A 17,496-nucleotide genomic window follows, 5' to 3' on the forward strand; every position below is an offset into this window, starting at 1 on the left:
GTGTAGGGCAGGATCAAGCTCAAGGTCTAGCGCATCGAAGATGACAGTGATCCAGGCAGCGGTTCTTTCTTTTTTCGGCACCTTCTTTATGACATAAGCGATCTTGCACCTGATAATGCACCTGAACTGGAGACAACAGTAGGGGGAAAAGTGGCCATGTTTTTGTAGTGCTGGATAACCCCTTTAATAGGGTGGCCCCATCCCTGATAGCGGCATTTATACAATACAGTTAGGGCTACATCTGCCCCGAGGCAAGATGCGGCAAATTATACAGTCCTTAAGGGGGCAGCACTGGTCACCCCTGCAGAGTGAGCAGCCATGCGTGCATTATATGTATTACAATACAGGAGCAGGGAGTTCCGCAATAGATTGATCCTAGACTGGTCAGTGCTCTTGTATGCATACTCCATGGCGTGCTACCATAATAGCATCCCACACAACGGACTGTGCCTACTGAAACAGGTCCAATGCTGGACTCATTGCTCCTGCACTGTAGCGGGTGCGGCAGTGGCACATGAGGGGGTTATTGTTACTTGGAGGCACAGAATAGGGGATTATTGCTATTTAGGGGCACAGGAGAGGGGATTATTCCTACCTAGAGGCACAGGAGAGGGGATTATTCGTACCTGGGGGCACAGGAGAGGGGATTATTCCTACCTGGGGGCACAGGAGAGGGGATTATTCCTACCTGGGGGCACAGGAGAGGGGATTATTCCTACCTGGGGGCACAGGAGAGGGGATTATTCCTACCTGGGGGCACAGGAGAGGGGATTATTCCTACCTGGGGACACAGGAAAGGGGATTATTCCTACCTGGGGGTACAGGAGAGGGGATTATTCCTACCTGGGGACACAGGAGAGGGGATTATTCCTACCTGGGGACACAGGAGAGAGGATTATTCCTACCTGGGGGTACAGGAGAGGGGATTATTCCTACCTGGGGGCACAGGAGAGGGGATTATTCCTACCTGGGGGCACAGGAGAGGGGATTATTCCTACCTGGGGGCACAGGAGAGGGGATTATTGCTACCTGGGGGCACAGGAGAGGGGATTATTCCTACCTGGGGGCACAGGAGAGGGGATTATTCCTACCTGGGGGCACAGGAGAGGGGATTATTCCTACCTGGGGGCACAGGAGAGGGGATTATTGCTATTTAGGGGCACAGGAGAGGGGATTATTGCTATTTAGGGGCACAGGAGAGGGGATTATTGCTATTTAGGGGCACAGGAGAGGGGATTATTGCTATTTAGGGGCACAGGAGAGGGGGATTATTCCTACCTGGAGGCACAGGAGAGGGGATTATTCCTACCTGGGGGCACAGGAGAGGGGATTATTCCTACCTGGGGGCACAGGAGAGGGGATTATTCCTACCTGGGGGCACAGGAGAGGGGATTATTCCTACCTGGGGGCACAGGAGAGGGGATTATTGCTATTTAGGGGCACAGGAGAGGGGATTATTGCTATTTAGGGGCACAGGAGAGGGGATTATTGCTATTTAGGGGCACAGGAGAGGGGATTATTCCTACCTGGAGGCACAGGAGAGGGGATTATTCCTACCTGGAGGCACAGGAGAGGGGATTATTCCTACCTGGGGGCACAGGAGAGGGGATTATTGCTACCTGGGGCACAGGAGAGGGGATTATTCCTACCTGGAGGCACAGGAAGGAATATTATTGCTACTTAGGGGCACAGGAGAGGGGATTATTGCTATTTAGGGGCACAGGACTATTGCTACCTGGGGCACAGGAGAGGGGATTATTCCTACCTAGAGGCACTGGAAGGAATATTATTGCTACTTAGGGGCACAGGAGAGGGGATTATTGCTACCTGGTGGTACAGAAAAGGGGATTATTGCTACCTGGGGCACATAAAGGGATTATTGCTACCTGGGGCACAGGAGAGGGGATTATTGCTACTTAGGGGCACAGGAGAGGAAATTATTCCTACCTAGAGGCACAGGAGAGGGGATTATTCCTACCTAGAGGCACATGAGAGGGGATTATTACTACCTGGGGCACATAAAAGGGGATTATTGCTACCTGGGGCACTATTAAATATTCTTTTGTCCTGCCAAGCCTCACAGGGGCAATAAACCCCCCCCCCAATTGTGCCGCTGTGGACGTAAGGGAAAAGGGGATTATTGCTACCTGGGGCACAGGAGAGGGGATTATTATAAATTGGGGCAAAGAAGGGCACATTATAATAGTATGGGGGTGCAGTAGGCTGTGTTCATATACTGCAGTACTGCATAATTCTTAAGATCCTGCCCTGTCGTGACTGTACTGTAATAAAACTGTGTGTGAACACAACCTTATATCAAATAAAGCCTATTGCCACATCATGTTGCGCCTGCAGCCGCTCATTATTCTCTTTCTAAGGAAACAGTTCTGATAAGTTTACATGAGGTAACTCAGTCTGTGCCATAAGGTGAAGCGCACAGCCCTGACCACGTGCAGCACACCCACACACGTCACTAGTGTCTGCCAACGTAAGAGCTCTAGTGGGCGGGGCACGGCGGTGACGTCAGTGACACAGGGGCGGGGCTCTGTACCTACTCGGCTGTATGTAGTTGGAGGAAATGAAAGCTTCAGGAGAAGCGGACGGTGTGCCGGGCTGGTGATAGTGTACCGGGAGGTGAGGAGAGAAGCGGGGGTGGGAGGAAGGAAGGACGAGGACGGGGCCGGGAGACGGCGGGAGGGAGGCCTACTAAACCGCTCCGTTATCCTGCTAATCCCGTCATGCTGTTTATATCCCCACCGCCGGTACCGCACACCGGCTCCTGCGTTACCGCACATACTAGATGTCCATAGAGTATATACGATGTATATGTAGTATAAGCGGCTGCCTGACACCGGAGGAGGCTGCTCTGTGCGGTTCTTCAGCAGCTGAGGCAGAACTGCAGCTCCTGTGATGTCAGGGACTGATGGGACTTGTAGTTCTACAACATCTGCCCTAATAAGTTTTGCTGATTTTAGTTATTATATGTGTAAAGCAGCCTGGTTCCTATGTCCTTAGTTACTGATTATATATCAGCCGTGTAACATATGGCGCTGGCGTCACGAACAGTAACCTGCCGTATAGGTATGTATGTTTTCAGAATAAGCGCACGGTTTATTTGACGTTATTCAGACTTACTGTCACCGTATGTTCCCAGGTTTTTCCAGCTGACCTCAATAGGAAAGTCTATTAATGGTGTAATCCTGGGGTTTTGTGTCAAAAAGTTGCACATTTTTGCCCAATTGCTTCCTGGTCCGCCGTACAAACATGAAATCTTATATTTGGCAATATTTATGTATTATGTGCGATGTTTTATTTAAAGCGGTAGTTATACAAAACTGGTGTCAGAAAGTGCCATAGATTTTGTAATTTACTTCTATTTTTTTTTTTAAAAAAAATCTCATGTCTTCCAGTACTTATCAGCTGCTGTATGTCCAGCAGGAAATTGTATTCTTTCCAGTCCGGAGAGCAGGAGAGGTTTTCTATGGGGATTTGCTGCTGCTCTGGACAGTTCCTGACATGGACAGAGGTGGCAGCAGAGAGCACTGTGTCAGACTGGGAAGAATACACCACTTCCTGCAGGACGTACAGCAGCTAATAAGTACTGGAAGACTTGAGACTTTTTTTTTTTTAAATAGAAGTAAATTACAAAACTCTGGCAAGGAAAGCTGACAGCATAGATATGTATATATCTGTGCTGTCAGTTTCCAGATCAGAATCAGCAGTGTATACTCGCAATCAGCGCTGCTTGTAATCTGGCATCCGGCTCTCCTGTCCTCTGGCCGCTGCTGTAACATCAGGCCGCCACCTCCTCTGGAATGATTGACAGCCTGAGGAGGCGGGTCTGAATCTTACTGATCGGCACTCGGTTGCAGCTGCCCTGCTTCCGACAAATCGTTAAAGGACCACTCCAACAAAAATCTTTTTCTTTCAAATCAACTGGTTTCAGAAAATCATATAGATTTGTAATCTATGTCTATTAAAAAAATATATGCTCACCGGCCACTTTATTAGGTACACCTGTCCAACTGCACGTTACCACTTAATTTCTAATCAGCCAATCACATGGCGGCAGCTCAGTGCATTTAGGCATGTAGACATGGTCAAGAATATCTCCTGCAGTTCAAACCGAGCATCAGTATGGGGAAGAAAGGTGATTTGAGTGCCTTTGAACGTGGCATGGTTGTTGGTGCCAGAAGGGCTGGTCTGAGTATTTCAGAAACTGCTGATCTACTGGGATTTTCACGCACAACCATCTCTAGGGTTTACAGAGAATGGTCCGAAAAAGAAAAAACATCCAGTGAGCGGCAGTTCTGTGGGCGGAAATGCCTTGTAGATGCCAGAGGTCAGAGGAGAATGGGCAGACTGGTTCGAGCTGATAGAAAGGCAACAGTGACTCAAATAGCCAACCGTTACAACCAAGGTAGGCAGAAGAGCATCTCTGAACGCACAGTACGGCCAACTTTGAGGCAGATGGGCTACAGCAGCAGAAGACCACACCGGGTGCCACTCCTTTCAGCTAAGAACAGGAAACTGAGGCTACAATTTGCACAAGCTCATCGAAATTGGACAGTAGAAGATTGGAAAAACGTTGCCTGATCTGATGAGTCTCGATTTCTGCTGCGACATTCGGATGGTAGGGTCAGAATTTGGCGTCAACAACATGAAAGCATGGATCCATCCTGCCTTGTATCAACGGTTCAGGCTGGTGGTGGTGGTGTCATGGTGTGGGGAATATTTTCTTGGCACTCTTTGGGCCCCTTGGTACCAATTGAGCATCGTTGCAACGCCACAGCCTACCTGAGTATTGTTGCTGACCATGTCCATCCCTTTATGACCACAATGGACCCAACATCTGATGGCTACTTTCAGCAGGATAATGCACCATGTCATAAAGCTAGAATCATCTCAGACTGGTTTCTTGTACATGACAATGAGTTCACTGTACTCCAATGGCCTCCACAGTCACCAGATCTCAATCCAATAGAGCATCTTTGGGACGTGGTGGATCGGGAGATTCGCATCATGGATGTGCAGCCGACAAATCTGCGGCAACTGTGTGATGTCATCATGTCAATATGGACCAAAATCTCTGAGGAAGCTTCCAGCACCTTGTTGAATCTAGGCCACCAAGAATTGAGGCAGTTCTGAAGGCAAAAGGGGGTCCAACCCGTCACTAGCATGGTGTACCTAATAAAGTGGCCGGTGAGTGTATATATATATATCTCCGGTCTTCCAGTACTTATCAGCTGCTGCATGTCCTGCTGTATTCTTTCCAGTCTGACACAGTGCTCTCTGCTGCCACCTCTGTCCATGTCAGGAATTGTGCAGAGCAGGAGAGGTTTTTTTATGGGGATTTGCTGCTGCTCTGGACAGTTCCTGACATGAACAGAGGTGGCAGCAGAGAGCACTGTGTCGGGTCGGAAAGAATACATCACTTCCTGCAGGACATACAGCAGCTGATAAGTACTGAACCCACTTTTCATCTACAGCAGTGTAACTCTAAGAACACTGTGTAGGCCTTAAGGGGAAAATATGAAACCTTTTAATATGTATTCTTTCCTTGTCTATACTCAGGCACCCCGGGTTGCAGACAATGTCGGTGAATACCCGCATTAAGATGGTGGTGACGGGAGATGACTTCGGGTACTGCCCTCGCAGGGACGTTGGCATTGTGGAATGTTTCACTGCCGGCGCCATTACTAACGTGTCTCTTCTAGTGAATGGCAGCTCGGCACCTTGTGCTGCAGATCTAGCACGCAGGTAAGAGAAGTGGAGGTGGAGAAGACAGCTGTAATGGAAAGTAAACATTTCCACGTATGCTGGTTGTGACCTACACACCACAACTGCTGATCCTACCGCACCCATGTATCAGTTACCGATCTGTAATATAACACAACTGGCAGCGGATCATCTTCTTGATGTCCCCTGTCAGTGACAGTCTTTGTGTGTGTTGCTGTATATAGTATAGAGCTATAATAGGCCTCCCCTTCACATGCTTGGAGGGTTTAAAGCAGGGATGGGGGAACCTTCGGCCCTTTAGCTGTTGCAAAACTACAATTCCCATCATGCCTGGACAGCCAAAGCTAAAGCTTTACATAGCATGGCATGATGGGAATTGTAGTTTTGCAACAGCTGAAGGGCCGAAGGTTCCCCCATCCCTGCTTTAAAGTATAGGCCTTTGATGGCCAATCTGACAGGACGGAGGTAAGTGGATAACCCCTGCACAATCGATCGGGACCCCCACAGATCACTCAGTAACAGGAGCTTGTCCTGTCACTGGGTACCTTAAACACAGCGATCGCTATAGATCGCAGTGTTTAAGGGGTTAATGACAAGCAGCTGCTTGTCATTACCCTCAGCCTCCAGGACACTGATGTGTGCGGGACCACTCTCGCTGCAGTGGTCCAGCACACATCAAAAGCCCCTTCAGTCAGGAACGTATATATACAGTAGGAACGTATATATACGTATTACTGGCGAGAAGGGGTTAAATGGCAGGGAACGTCAGGAAAATAACAAGTCTTACTTACTTACCTCTCTTCAACACCAGATTGCTGCTACAAGATCTCCTGCGATGCCATGACCCGGCTAATGGACTGGCTGCTCAGCGGCCAGTCGATCAGTTGGGACTGGCGTTTTCCCCCATCATCACAACTGGGTGGAGATTGCTTCTGGCGGGGGGTCCTGGGGACAGGCAGATGGTGCATCGCGGGCACGGGGAGAGGTAAGAATTGCTTCCTTGTTAGGCTAGGCCCACACTGTTTTTGCAATCCGTTTTTTTTTTCATCCGTTTTTTGCGAAAAACTGATGCATTTGTGTGCATCCGTTTTTCCATTGACTTCCATTGTCAGTTTTTTTTTAACGGACACAAAAGTAGTGTCAGCTACGTTTTTGTGTCCATCAAAAAAAATGGATCCGTTTTGATCCGTTTTTTTTTTTTTTTTTTACAATGGAAGTCAATGGAAAAGCGGATCAAAACGGATGATTACAAATGCATCCGTTTTTTTTCATCCGTTTTTTGCAAAAAACGGATAAAAAAAACAGTGTGAACCTAGCCTTACACTCTCTCCTGCCCCTGCTGCCTGTCACATCTGTAACTGAGCTGGTGGGGGTGCTAAACTGTGCTCTGGGGTGCCGAGGAATACCCACAGTGTTCCGAAAAAGTTAATTTGCATACTTTCATATGCTTCAATATGGCGAAAATCGCAAGACTCATGAGCGTCCGAAGATCAGCGCCATTAAGCGTCCATTTACACAGAAACATTATCTGACAGATTATCTGCCAAAGATTTGAAGCCAAAGCCAGGAATGGATATGAAAAGAGGAGAAATCTCAGGCTTTCCTTTATGACCTGATCTCTGTTTATAGTCTGTTTCTGGCTTTGGCTTCAAATCTTTGGCAGATTCTGTGTAAATGGAGAGGAGGTAAGCGGCCGTCGAGAACATGTGCGTACGAACCTGCTGATAGTTTTCCTTTAGGGTTTGTTCACATGTACATCTGCAGCAGATTTGAAGTTGCAGATTAAAAACAAATCATATCTGGGCCATCAAATCTGCTGCAGATCCTGTATGTGTGAACACACCCTTACAAGGTAAACCGGTACTATTTATAAACCGTAAAAGAGCTGACTGGCTTCCTATAAAGGGCTTGTCTGCAGAATAACTTTTACGATTAAATGTGGATAAGATAAAAAAACAAAACACACATACTCACCTGCCCCGCTCCCATGCTGCCACTGTTCCCATAGTGATGCAGCACAGCTTTCCATGGTCTTGATACAGGGAAGTGCCCACTCGCCCAATCAGCTACTACCTCAGCCAATGATTTTCTTGGGTTGAGACCGTGAAGTATTGTGATGTGAGGGGTGGATGAGTACATTTGTTTCTTTTCTTCTTTTTTTTTTTGTCCCGCCTCCTGGTCATATTTAATTGTAAATGTATTACCCAACAATGTTCTTGTGTGAATTGTGATATAATTTTTTTTTTTTAAATAAAGGTATAATATCCCGATTGGTTTGCATGCTAATCTCTCAGAAGGTATACCAGTGTGTAGAGAGCTACGTCAGAGCTCCACTCTTATCAATGCTGAAGGAGTCTTTCGTGGCAAAACGGGTATCCGAAAAGCACTTGCACAAGGACTACTCAGCATGTCAGAGGTAAGTCCATGACTGGGTGCAACTTCAGATTCCGTAGACCGGACCAAAATGAGTATTTAAGGGGTACTCTAGTGGTAAAATAAGTAAATAAATCAATTGGTGGCAGAAAGATTTGTAATTTACTTCTCCTTAAAAATATTGAGTCTTCCGATACTTATCAGCTGCTGTATGTGCTGCAAGAAGTGGTGTATTCTTTCCAGTCTGACACAGTGCTGCCACCAGGAATTGTCTGGAAATCCCCATAGGAATTATCCAGAGCAGAAGAGGTTTTCTAACATGGACAGAGGGGGCAGCAGAGAGCACTATGTCAGACCTTAAAGAAAACACCACTTTCTGCAGGACATACAGCAGCTGATAAGTACTGGAAGACTTGAGATTTTAAAATAGAAGTCATTTACAAATCTGTATAACTTTCTTGCAACGGTTGATTTGAAAACTATTTTTCCACGGGAGTACCCCGAGCCCAGTTAGGAGCACTGGCACATGGCCGGTAGACACTGCAGTGCTCCGGACCGGAGTTTACCCTGACTAACAGTGCGGGACCTGTGCCTAGGGGGAGGGTACCACACATACCTTCCTCCTCAGCATCCTAGGCGCTATAGGGGGCTATCCTCATTTAATTTATAGGGGGCTATGATTATTTAATTTTTGGACCCTCCCTGATGTTCTTGAGCCTCCTCCATGGTGCACAGCTATTTCTCCTTCACTCAGTTTCAGTGGTTGGAACCAGAGCTCAGCTCTTTGCCAGCAGTACCCACACCTGGAGTTTCTTTTCCTTACCTTTCTGGCCAGTCACAGGACAGAATCTACTTCTCTCTCCAGTACTATATCACCGTCACTATATTTACAGTACAGTACATTACAGAAGGTGGCGGCAGGGAGGGAATTATTAATCACTGGCTTTGTTAGGTGCTTCAGAAAGGGATGAAACAGCAGCACAGCAAGGAAGGGGTTACATCACAGTGAGCTGAGGATGTTGACTAAACGGAGATGCAGATTACACTATGCACTGGGTAAATAGTAAGAACACAAGAATTTACGAGGGACAGCTGCCCTGAAATTATGGGAAGCCTTGATTTTACCTTTCAGGAACAGTGTGGACCCTCTGGAGGCGTGCAGGCTCATCTTGCATTCACACAGTCTATGACCTCTCCTGCTCATAGCACTCACCAAGCCCCGTCCTCACTTATCATTTATCTTGTCCTTTGAAGATGGAATTCCTCAACAACAGGCAGTGGACTGCAGTTTAAAATACAAAGTTTAGTAGGGAAAATATGGCCGTTTTTGGGACGTCTTTTAAAGGAAAACTGACAGTAGTTCGAAGTCATTAACCTGCTCTTATGTTTCCATGGCGCACAGAACGATGAGAATGAAGGATCCTCAGCTCCTTTTTCAGGAAATCTTCACTTTTTCATTATGCAAATTAGGCTGTTTGGCGCAGTGGGGGCGGGGCTACCGGTGATCTGTCCGCCCCATTGTACTGTATATACACCGCATTACTGGCTACTTAGTTGGATTCTGTATTTTGCCTGTTGTCATATAAATAGTGTAATGTAATGCTCAGCTTCAAGGCACCTGCTAGACTAAGTAAAAGATCGTTTTGCTTCAGCCATTGTGTCTAACAGTGTAAAAGTGTAATGACTATCTGATTGTCAGGTTCAACAGGAATTGACTGCCCAGGTCATGCTGTTTCAGGAGTTGACTGGACAGATGCCCCAACATATGGATGGACACCAGCATGTTCATGTCCTACCAAGTAAGCACCACCTATAACAGTGATGGCTAACCTTGACACTCCAGCTGTTTCAAAACTACAATTCCCATGATATCTGGGCAGCCGAAGCCATATCTTTGGTTGTCCAGGCATGATGGGAATTGTAGTTTTGTAACAGCTGGTGTGTCAAGGTTAGCCATCACTGACCTATGAGATAGTGAAACGTTTATATTGTAAAGCAGCTGTGTCAGGTCTCCAGTGGTTTCCTGTCTGAGAATAACACTAGACAGAGGGAATGCTAAGATCTAGAATGATTGACAGCCCTCCCTATATAAACATCAGTATGTCCCAATCTACCCCCACCCCCATACCCTAGATGTGGTAGCAGGGGCGTAACTAGGATTCATGGGGCCCCATAGCAAAAAACTGTATGGGGCCCCCCTCCTCAGCATACTCCTGGAAGGAATGCTGCCTCTGGCAATGTGTTGCAAGCCCTACATATACACATGCACCCACATAGCCGCTAGTCTACTGTGCCACCATCTCCCCCTTGTGTACCCTGTCATCTTCTTATCTGTTGCAAAACTACAACTCCTATTATGTGAAATAGTCCTGTATATTACCCCACACTATGCGGGGAGATGTAGTCCTGTATATTACCCCACACTATGCTGGGAGATGTAGTCCTGTATGTTACCACACATTATGCTGGGAGATGTAGTCCTGTATATTACCCCACACTATGCTGGGAGATGTAGTCCTGTATATTACCCCACACTATGTGGGGAGATGTAGTCCTGTATATTACCACACAGCATGCTGGGAGATGTAGTCCTGTATATTACCCCACACTATGCGAGGAGATGTAGTCCTGTATATTACCACACACTATGCTGGGAGATGTAGTCCTGTATATTACCACACACTATGCTGGGAGATGTAGTCCTGTATATTACCACACACCATGCTGGGAGATGTAGTCCTGTATATTACCCCACACTATGCTGGGAGATGTAGTCCTGTATATTACCACACACTATGCGGGGAGATGTAGTCCTGTATATTACCACACACCATGCTGGGAGATGTAGTCCTGTATATTACCCCACACCATGCTGGGAGATGTAGTCCTGTATATTACCCCACACTATGCTGGGAGATGTAGTCCTGTATATTACCCCACACTATGCTGGGAGATGTAGTCCTGTATATTACCCCACACTATGCGGGGAGATGTAGTCCTGTATATTACCCCACACTATGCGGGGAGATGTAGTCCTGTATGTTACCACACACCATGATGGGAGATGTAGTTCTACAGCCCACCCTATACACAAAGCTGGGGGATGTAGTCCTGCATATTACCACACAGCATGCTGGGAGAAGTAGTTCTACTGTGCCACTGCCTCCCCCCTCCTATACTATGTCAACCTCTAATCCCCTGCAGAACTTCAATCCCCACTATGAACCATCAATAGGAAATGATGAGGGTTGTAGTTCTCCAACTTGAATGTCCACAGGCTGTAAAACTACATCTCCCATCATGAACTGTTACCAGGACATAGTGGGGGTTGTAGTTCTCTGGGGTAATCTCACCTGTCCTGGTTCCTGCTCTGTCCTCTGGTCCTGTGTGGCTTCTGTGCCCGCCTTCCTCTTCTCTCTGGTCTGTGGGGGCACTGATAGTGATGGTAGGGGACAGGGACCCCGCAGAGACGGAGGCCGCAGGGGGACACAGAACGGGGACGGGGGCTGCAGGGGGACACGAGACGGAGGCCGCAGGGGGAGACAGAATGGGGACGGGGGCCGCAGGGGTACACGGGAGATGGAGACGGAGGAGACGGAGGCCGCAGGGGGACACAGAACGGGGACACGGGCTGCAGGGGGACACGGGACGGAGACAGAGGCCGCAGGGGGACACAGGACAGGGTGGGAGCCGCAGGGGGCGCGGAGGACGGGAGCCGCAGGACAGGGGAAGGAGGGGACGGATGCCGCAGGGGACGCTGAGGATGGGGCCGCAGGACCAGGGCAGTTTTTAGATCATTTTGGCAACAGGGCGAATCTTGATAAAAGCGACCTCACTCAATTCATCCCTGGAGAAGGAAGGGGGGCTTTTATCAGGAATCGGGTTATTAGGAAGAAGCAGTGTGTGTATTATGGCATAGAGCAGCGTTGCACCCCTAAGAGTTCAACTGAATACAAAATCATCGTACAGGGACTCACAGGTGACGTCTTCTTTGATCTGAGGCGCCATTTTCCTTTTCCTCCATCCGGCCCGGACCACCATGATGATTTCTTGCAGCTACAATTCGTGTCTTCAGAACCTGCCAGACAGACATCTCAGGCTCTGCACATTTCCGGCAACTTCCTTCCCTTTTCCCTCCTATAGGCTCCTAAACTGTAGTAATTCTGCTGCTTGGTGCAGTAAAGTCTGCAAGGTGTGACCTCCATTACACTGACATACAGGATGCTGGGAAAGCTGGGTGACCTCCATTACACACTGACATACAGGATGCTGGGAAAGCTGGGTGACCTCCATTACACTGACATACAGGATGCTGGGAAAGCTGGGTGACCTCCATTACACACTGACATACAGGATGCTGGGAAAGCTGGGTGACCTCCATTACACTGACATACAGGATGCTGGGAAAGCTATGTGACCTCCATTACACTGTCATACAGGATGCTGGGAAAGCTGGGTGACCTCCATTACACACTGACATACAGGATGCTGGGAAAGCTGGGTGACCTCCATTATACTGACATACAGGATTAGGGGAGAGCTGTGTGACCTCCATTATACACTGACATACAGGATGCTGGGAAAGCTGGGTGACCTCCATTACACTGACATACAGGATGCGGAGAGCTGGGTGACCTCCATTATACTGACATACAGGATGCTGGAAAAGCTGGGTGACCTCCACTATACTGACATACTGGATGCTGGGAAAACTGGGTGACCACCCCCTGTAATTCCCCTGTGCTGACCTCATTGTAATTCCCCCATGCTGTCCCCATAAAAAAAATCCCCCCTGGGCCCCCCCCCCCCCCATAGTACTAATCCCCTCTGCTCCCCCTGCATTGGCAAACACACACACACACACACAAAAAAAACAACACATTATACTCACCTTATTCTGGCATACCGCGGTCCCTCTCCTCCTCCACTGCCGCCCCTGCAACGTCTTCTCTCTCCATGACGTCACTGCGCTGCTGGAGGGAGATGTCTCCATGTGCTCGGCTGAGTCGGAGCGGTCCGGGGGCGGAGTTACGAACGGTCCGGGGGCGGAGCTACGGGCGGGCTGGGGGCGGAGCTATCGGTGGGCGGCGGAGCTACGGGCAGGCAATCGGAGGGCAGTCTTGCCAGGTGATGGGGCAGAGGGGCAGGTGATGGGCTGAGCGGGCGGCCGGGGGTGCCCGCAGCTAAGTGGGTGCGGAGAGTGCCATCAGCACCCCCTAGCTGTCGGCGCCCCGTGCGGTCGCCCAAAACGGCCCTGCGCAGGACAAGGGAAGGAGGGGGTGGGTGCCGCAGGGGACGCTGAGGACGGGGGCGGGCCTCATGGCACACTGCGACTTGCCGTTTGCAGCACCCGTGAGGCCCGCTCGGCGGTCGGGTGCTGCGAGTGTCTTCTCAGGGGGCTCGGTCCATTACAGGATCGGGCACCGGGCCCCCTGATAAGGCGGGCCCCGTAGCAGCGGCTACTGCTGCTACGGCGGTAGTTCCGCCACTGTGTGGTAGCTTAAGATACCTGATAGCGGCACTTTATAGTGAATATACCATCAGTTACATTCGCTTTAAGTGTTGTACATAAATGTGAGGTCACCGGTGCGGGGAAGTACTGTGCCGGTCTATCACCGAGCACTGGACAGGGCTGAAGCACTGGAGGCGGGCCAGCCCATGCCCAATAGGAAGAACCTCCCTCCCCTCTGTGACGCGGCTTCATTAAAATTAATTTTTCTTCCTATCGGAGGCGGGACGGTCTCCAGTGTTCAGCCTGGGCCGGTTCTCAGTAATAGACTGGCACCGCGCGTAGGAATCAGGTCACTGTTTAAAAAAAACAGAAAAAACGGCGCCGTTCTATTCATGTACACTTAAAGGCAATGTACCTGGTGGTACACTGATGGCAATGTCCCCATCCCATAGAAAAAAATATATACTCAGGCTGCATTCACACGTTCCGAGAAGTTGTCCGTGCTCACGGACAATTTTACAGCCCATTGCTTTCCATTGGGCTATTCAGATGTTCCGTGATCCGTTCCGTTAAAAAATGTCATTACTCGGAAAGGATTCCCCATAGAAATCAATGAGATCCGTGTTTTTCACGGATGTACACGGATGTGATGTAATCAATGTAATTTAAAATGCCTTACCACAGATCCATGAAAAAAAACGGACATGGATGCAAAACGGATGAAAAACCGACTGTTTTGCACGGATCACGGGAGGTTGCTGCCGGACCACAATCACGGACCAGGAAAAACACTGAACGTGTGAATGCAGCCTTAGTCCCATCTCAGCCATTGATTTTAATGGGAGCCAAGCTGCAGTAACCTGTGCCTCCACTACACAGTAGATGGCTCAGGGCTTCTGTTTGTAGCGTATTGATGTCAGTGCAGCTGCTCCCCCAAACGGTGGATTGGTGGGGCTCTTGTGTGTCGGTAACCCCCTGAGCCTGTAGATAGGCTATCGGTGTTTAAAACCCGGAAAAACCCCTTTAAGAAAACATATTTTCCTGAACTGTGTATTTATTTCTTTTTAAACAGGAATCAGGGAGGAGTTTGCACAAGTGCTGAGTGAACACGGTATTTCTTACACGCGCGTTCCGGTAGAAGTAGGACTGCACAGGTGTCACTGGATCAAGGAGCAACTGATGGAATTTTACAGAACTGTGGAGGAAGATGCGTTGAATACTGTGGAAATCTTTAGAAGCCATGGAATTCGGTGAGGACTAGTATCATTTAGAGGGACACAGTAGTAGGTGTAAGGAATCCTACATACACCCAGGTTATTGACGCTGAGTAACTGAATGTAGAGTTTTCCAGCTTAAAGGGGAAGTCCGGTGTTGGGCTTTTTTTTTTTTTTTTTTTTCAAGAGTCGGGGAGGAGGTGGCTGAACCTAACAACATGCACCTACCTTTCCGTCTCTATCGCTAGGATCCCTGCTCCAGTTCCCGTTCCCCTGGCCACTTCCTGGTCTGAGCAGGGTCCCAGGTTGTGACATGTCAGCCTTGCTTAGGCAGTCAGTGGTTGAGGCGGAACCCCCCCTGCAGTCGCTGATTGGCGATATTGAAGACAGGTATGGTAAGTATACTTTCCCTGCTCCTCTCGGGTACACTTACCTCCCTGGCTCCGGTGCTGGTATTGTAATGCTCCGACCCCGCTGTGGGCCTCTTTTGGGTTCTGGAGTCATAATGTTGCAGGTCCGACTCGCTTGTAAGCAACCCCTCCTCAGTCACTTATTGGCTTAAAGTGGTTATCCGGCGCTACAAGAACATGGCCACTTTTGCACCACTCTTGTCTGCAGGTCAGGTGTGGTTTGCAATTAAGCTCCATTTACTTGAGTGGAACTGACTTTCAAACCCCACCCAATCTGGAGTCAAGAGTGGTACAAAAGTGGCCATGTTTTTGTAGCACTGGATAACCCCTTTAAGGGGCCAGCTTCACAGCCCCAGAACCCTGAATCAGGGATGGATCTGTAGGACACCAGCAGTAGTGTCGCAGCCAGGGAGGTAGTGTAGTTTTATTATTTTTAATCATCCCCTTCCTGGTTATAGAGTAAAAAATTCCCTGTTGGTCAATTGGCTATAGATGGGAATTATCAGAATTAATCAGACCTTAAAGGGGTAGTTCACCCAAAAATATTTTCTTTCAGAACAACTGGTCCCAGCAAGTGCCAGAGATTTGTAATTTACTTCTATTAAACATCTCCAGTCTTACAGTACACATTAGCTGCTGTATGTCCTGCAGGAAGTGGTGTATTCGCTACAGTCTGACACAGTGCTCTCTGCTGCCACCTCTGTCCACATCAGGAACTGTCCAGAGCAGCAGCAAATCCCTATAGAAAACCTTTTCTGCTCTCTAGTCTGGAAAGAATACACCAGGACTGCAGGACATATAGCAGCTGATAAGTACTGGAAGACTGGAGAATTATTAATAGGAGTAAATTACAAATCTCTGGCACTTTCTGCCCAGAGAAGAAATTGAATTTCTTTTCTACAGTGCGTGGAGAACTATTCTACTCTGACTTAGAAAGGTAAGGTGTAAGATACCTGGTACTTACTTTTTTTTTTCTTGTTCATACAGGTGGCCTGATGTATACATTGGTCTAAGTACCATGGGAGAGAACATGACGATAGAGAATATTCAGCGCGCCCTGGATTACAGCGTTCAGTCTCTTCACAGCCGTCTGACGCAGCAGAGCTCACTGTACAGTCCAATCTCCAACTCCAGCATCAGTGTTGAACTCATGACCCACCCAGGCTACCCCAGTGTATTATCAGAAGGGGGCTGCGGAGAGGGTCCTGATGACTTTTCTCAGTCTTGGGAAAGATTGCATGAAATGAAAATTCTCAAAGACCCATTGTTGCATAGTTCCTACAGTGACAGAGGTATCCAGCTGTGCGCATTTAAAGACCTTTGACGAACAAGAGGCCACTTGGTGAGGGTATGTCCAGCCCCCCACAAGACAAGCTCCATTGATTTATAAGGCAGCTAGTCTTGTGCAGTGATTCAGGGGGATGAAGCGCATAGCTGTTCTCTTCTCCAGGCTTATGTTTGAGGTCACGGGGGCCCTGAACGCTCACACACCGACCATTCAAAACTTGTCACCTGGCTTTGTAACAAGTCAAAACTGGTTCCTAATGACAGGGATTCTTGAACAAAAAAAATATTGTATAAAAAGGGTTTGTCCTGTCCACAGGGTAGGATATCGATAGGTGATTGTCGGGATGCCGACACCTGCATTAATCAGCTGTTTGGCTACTACAGTGAGAATATAGCTGGAAGCAATTGGCTCCATTCCCTGTGTAGTGGCCGTGTCGGTGTACTGCAGGCTAAGCTACTATTAAAGTAAATAGGAGCTGAGGCAGCAGTACATCGGTGCCTCCGCTACAGAGGCAGCTTCTTCTGGCTTCGTTCTTACTGTAGTCCTGGCAATCAACTATTGAGCGAACCTGTCAAAATGTTCTGCTACTGCAACTTTATCCAAACTCTAAGGGTGCGTTTACACAGACAGATTTATCTAAAAGCTTTTCTAAGCCAAAGCCAGGAGAAGACTATACACCAAGAACAGGTCATAAAGGAAAGACTTCTCCTCTTTTCAAATCCATTCCTGGCTTTGGCTTCCAAAATCTGACAGATAAATCTCTGTAAACACACCATAATGCTTTGTGTTTGATTTCCTGCAGCTGCAGAAGTTGGATGCCGTCCTGGGGATTCCTGAAAAACATGGGTATAGCCATAGGCCTATAAACTGTCTCCATGTTTTCCTGGCAGCCCTAGAAGCAATCCAACTTCTGCAGCCATGCAAAATCAAACACAAGAGCGTTCGAGTTTGAAAAGAGTTGCTGAACCCGAACATTTTGGCAGGTTCGCTCAACACTAGATATTAAAGAAGTCTGGCAAA

The 17,496-nt window shown here is 48.3% G+C and overlaps 1 protein-coding gene across 2 annotated transcripts; it reads left to right on the forward strand.

The window, feature by feature from the left end:
* Positions 1–2,546: 2,546 nt before the first annotated feature.
* YDJC (YdjC chitooligosaccharide deacetylase homolog) lies at positions 2,547–17,496 on the forward strand. Of its 2 annotated transcripts, none has more exons than XM_069964046.1 (6): positions 2,547–2,634; positions 5,575–5,760; positions 7,996–8,155; positions 9,812–9,911; positions 14,637–14,814; positions 16,176–17,496. In XM_069964046.1, exons 2-6 carry the CDS (start codon positions 5,594–5,596, stop codon positions 16,510–16,512), a joined length of 942 nt encoding a protein of 313 aa, XP_069820147.1. In that variant the 5' UTR covers positions 2,547–2,634; positions 5,575–5,593; the 3' UTR covers positions 16,513–17,496. The 2 variants fall into 2 exon arrangements, with proteins under 2 accessions (XP_069820147.1, XP_069820149.1); XM_069964048.1 differs by lacking the exon at positions 2,547–2,634 and adding an exon at positions 2,715–3,081.

Source organism: Dendropsophus ebraccatus, chromosome 3 (assembly GCF_027789765.1).
Source record: "Dendropsophus ebraccatus isolate aDenEbr1 chromosome 3, aDenEbr1.pat, whole genome shotgun sequence".
Classification (NCBI taxonomy): Eukaryota; Metazoa; Chordata; class Amphibia; order Anura; family Hylidae; genus Dendropsophus; species Dendropsophus ebraccatus.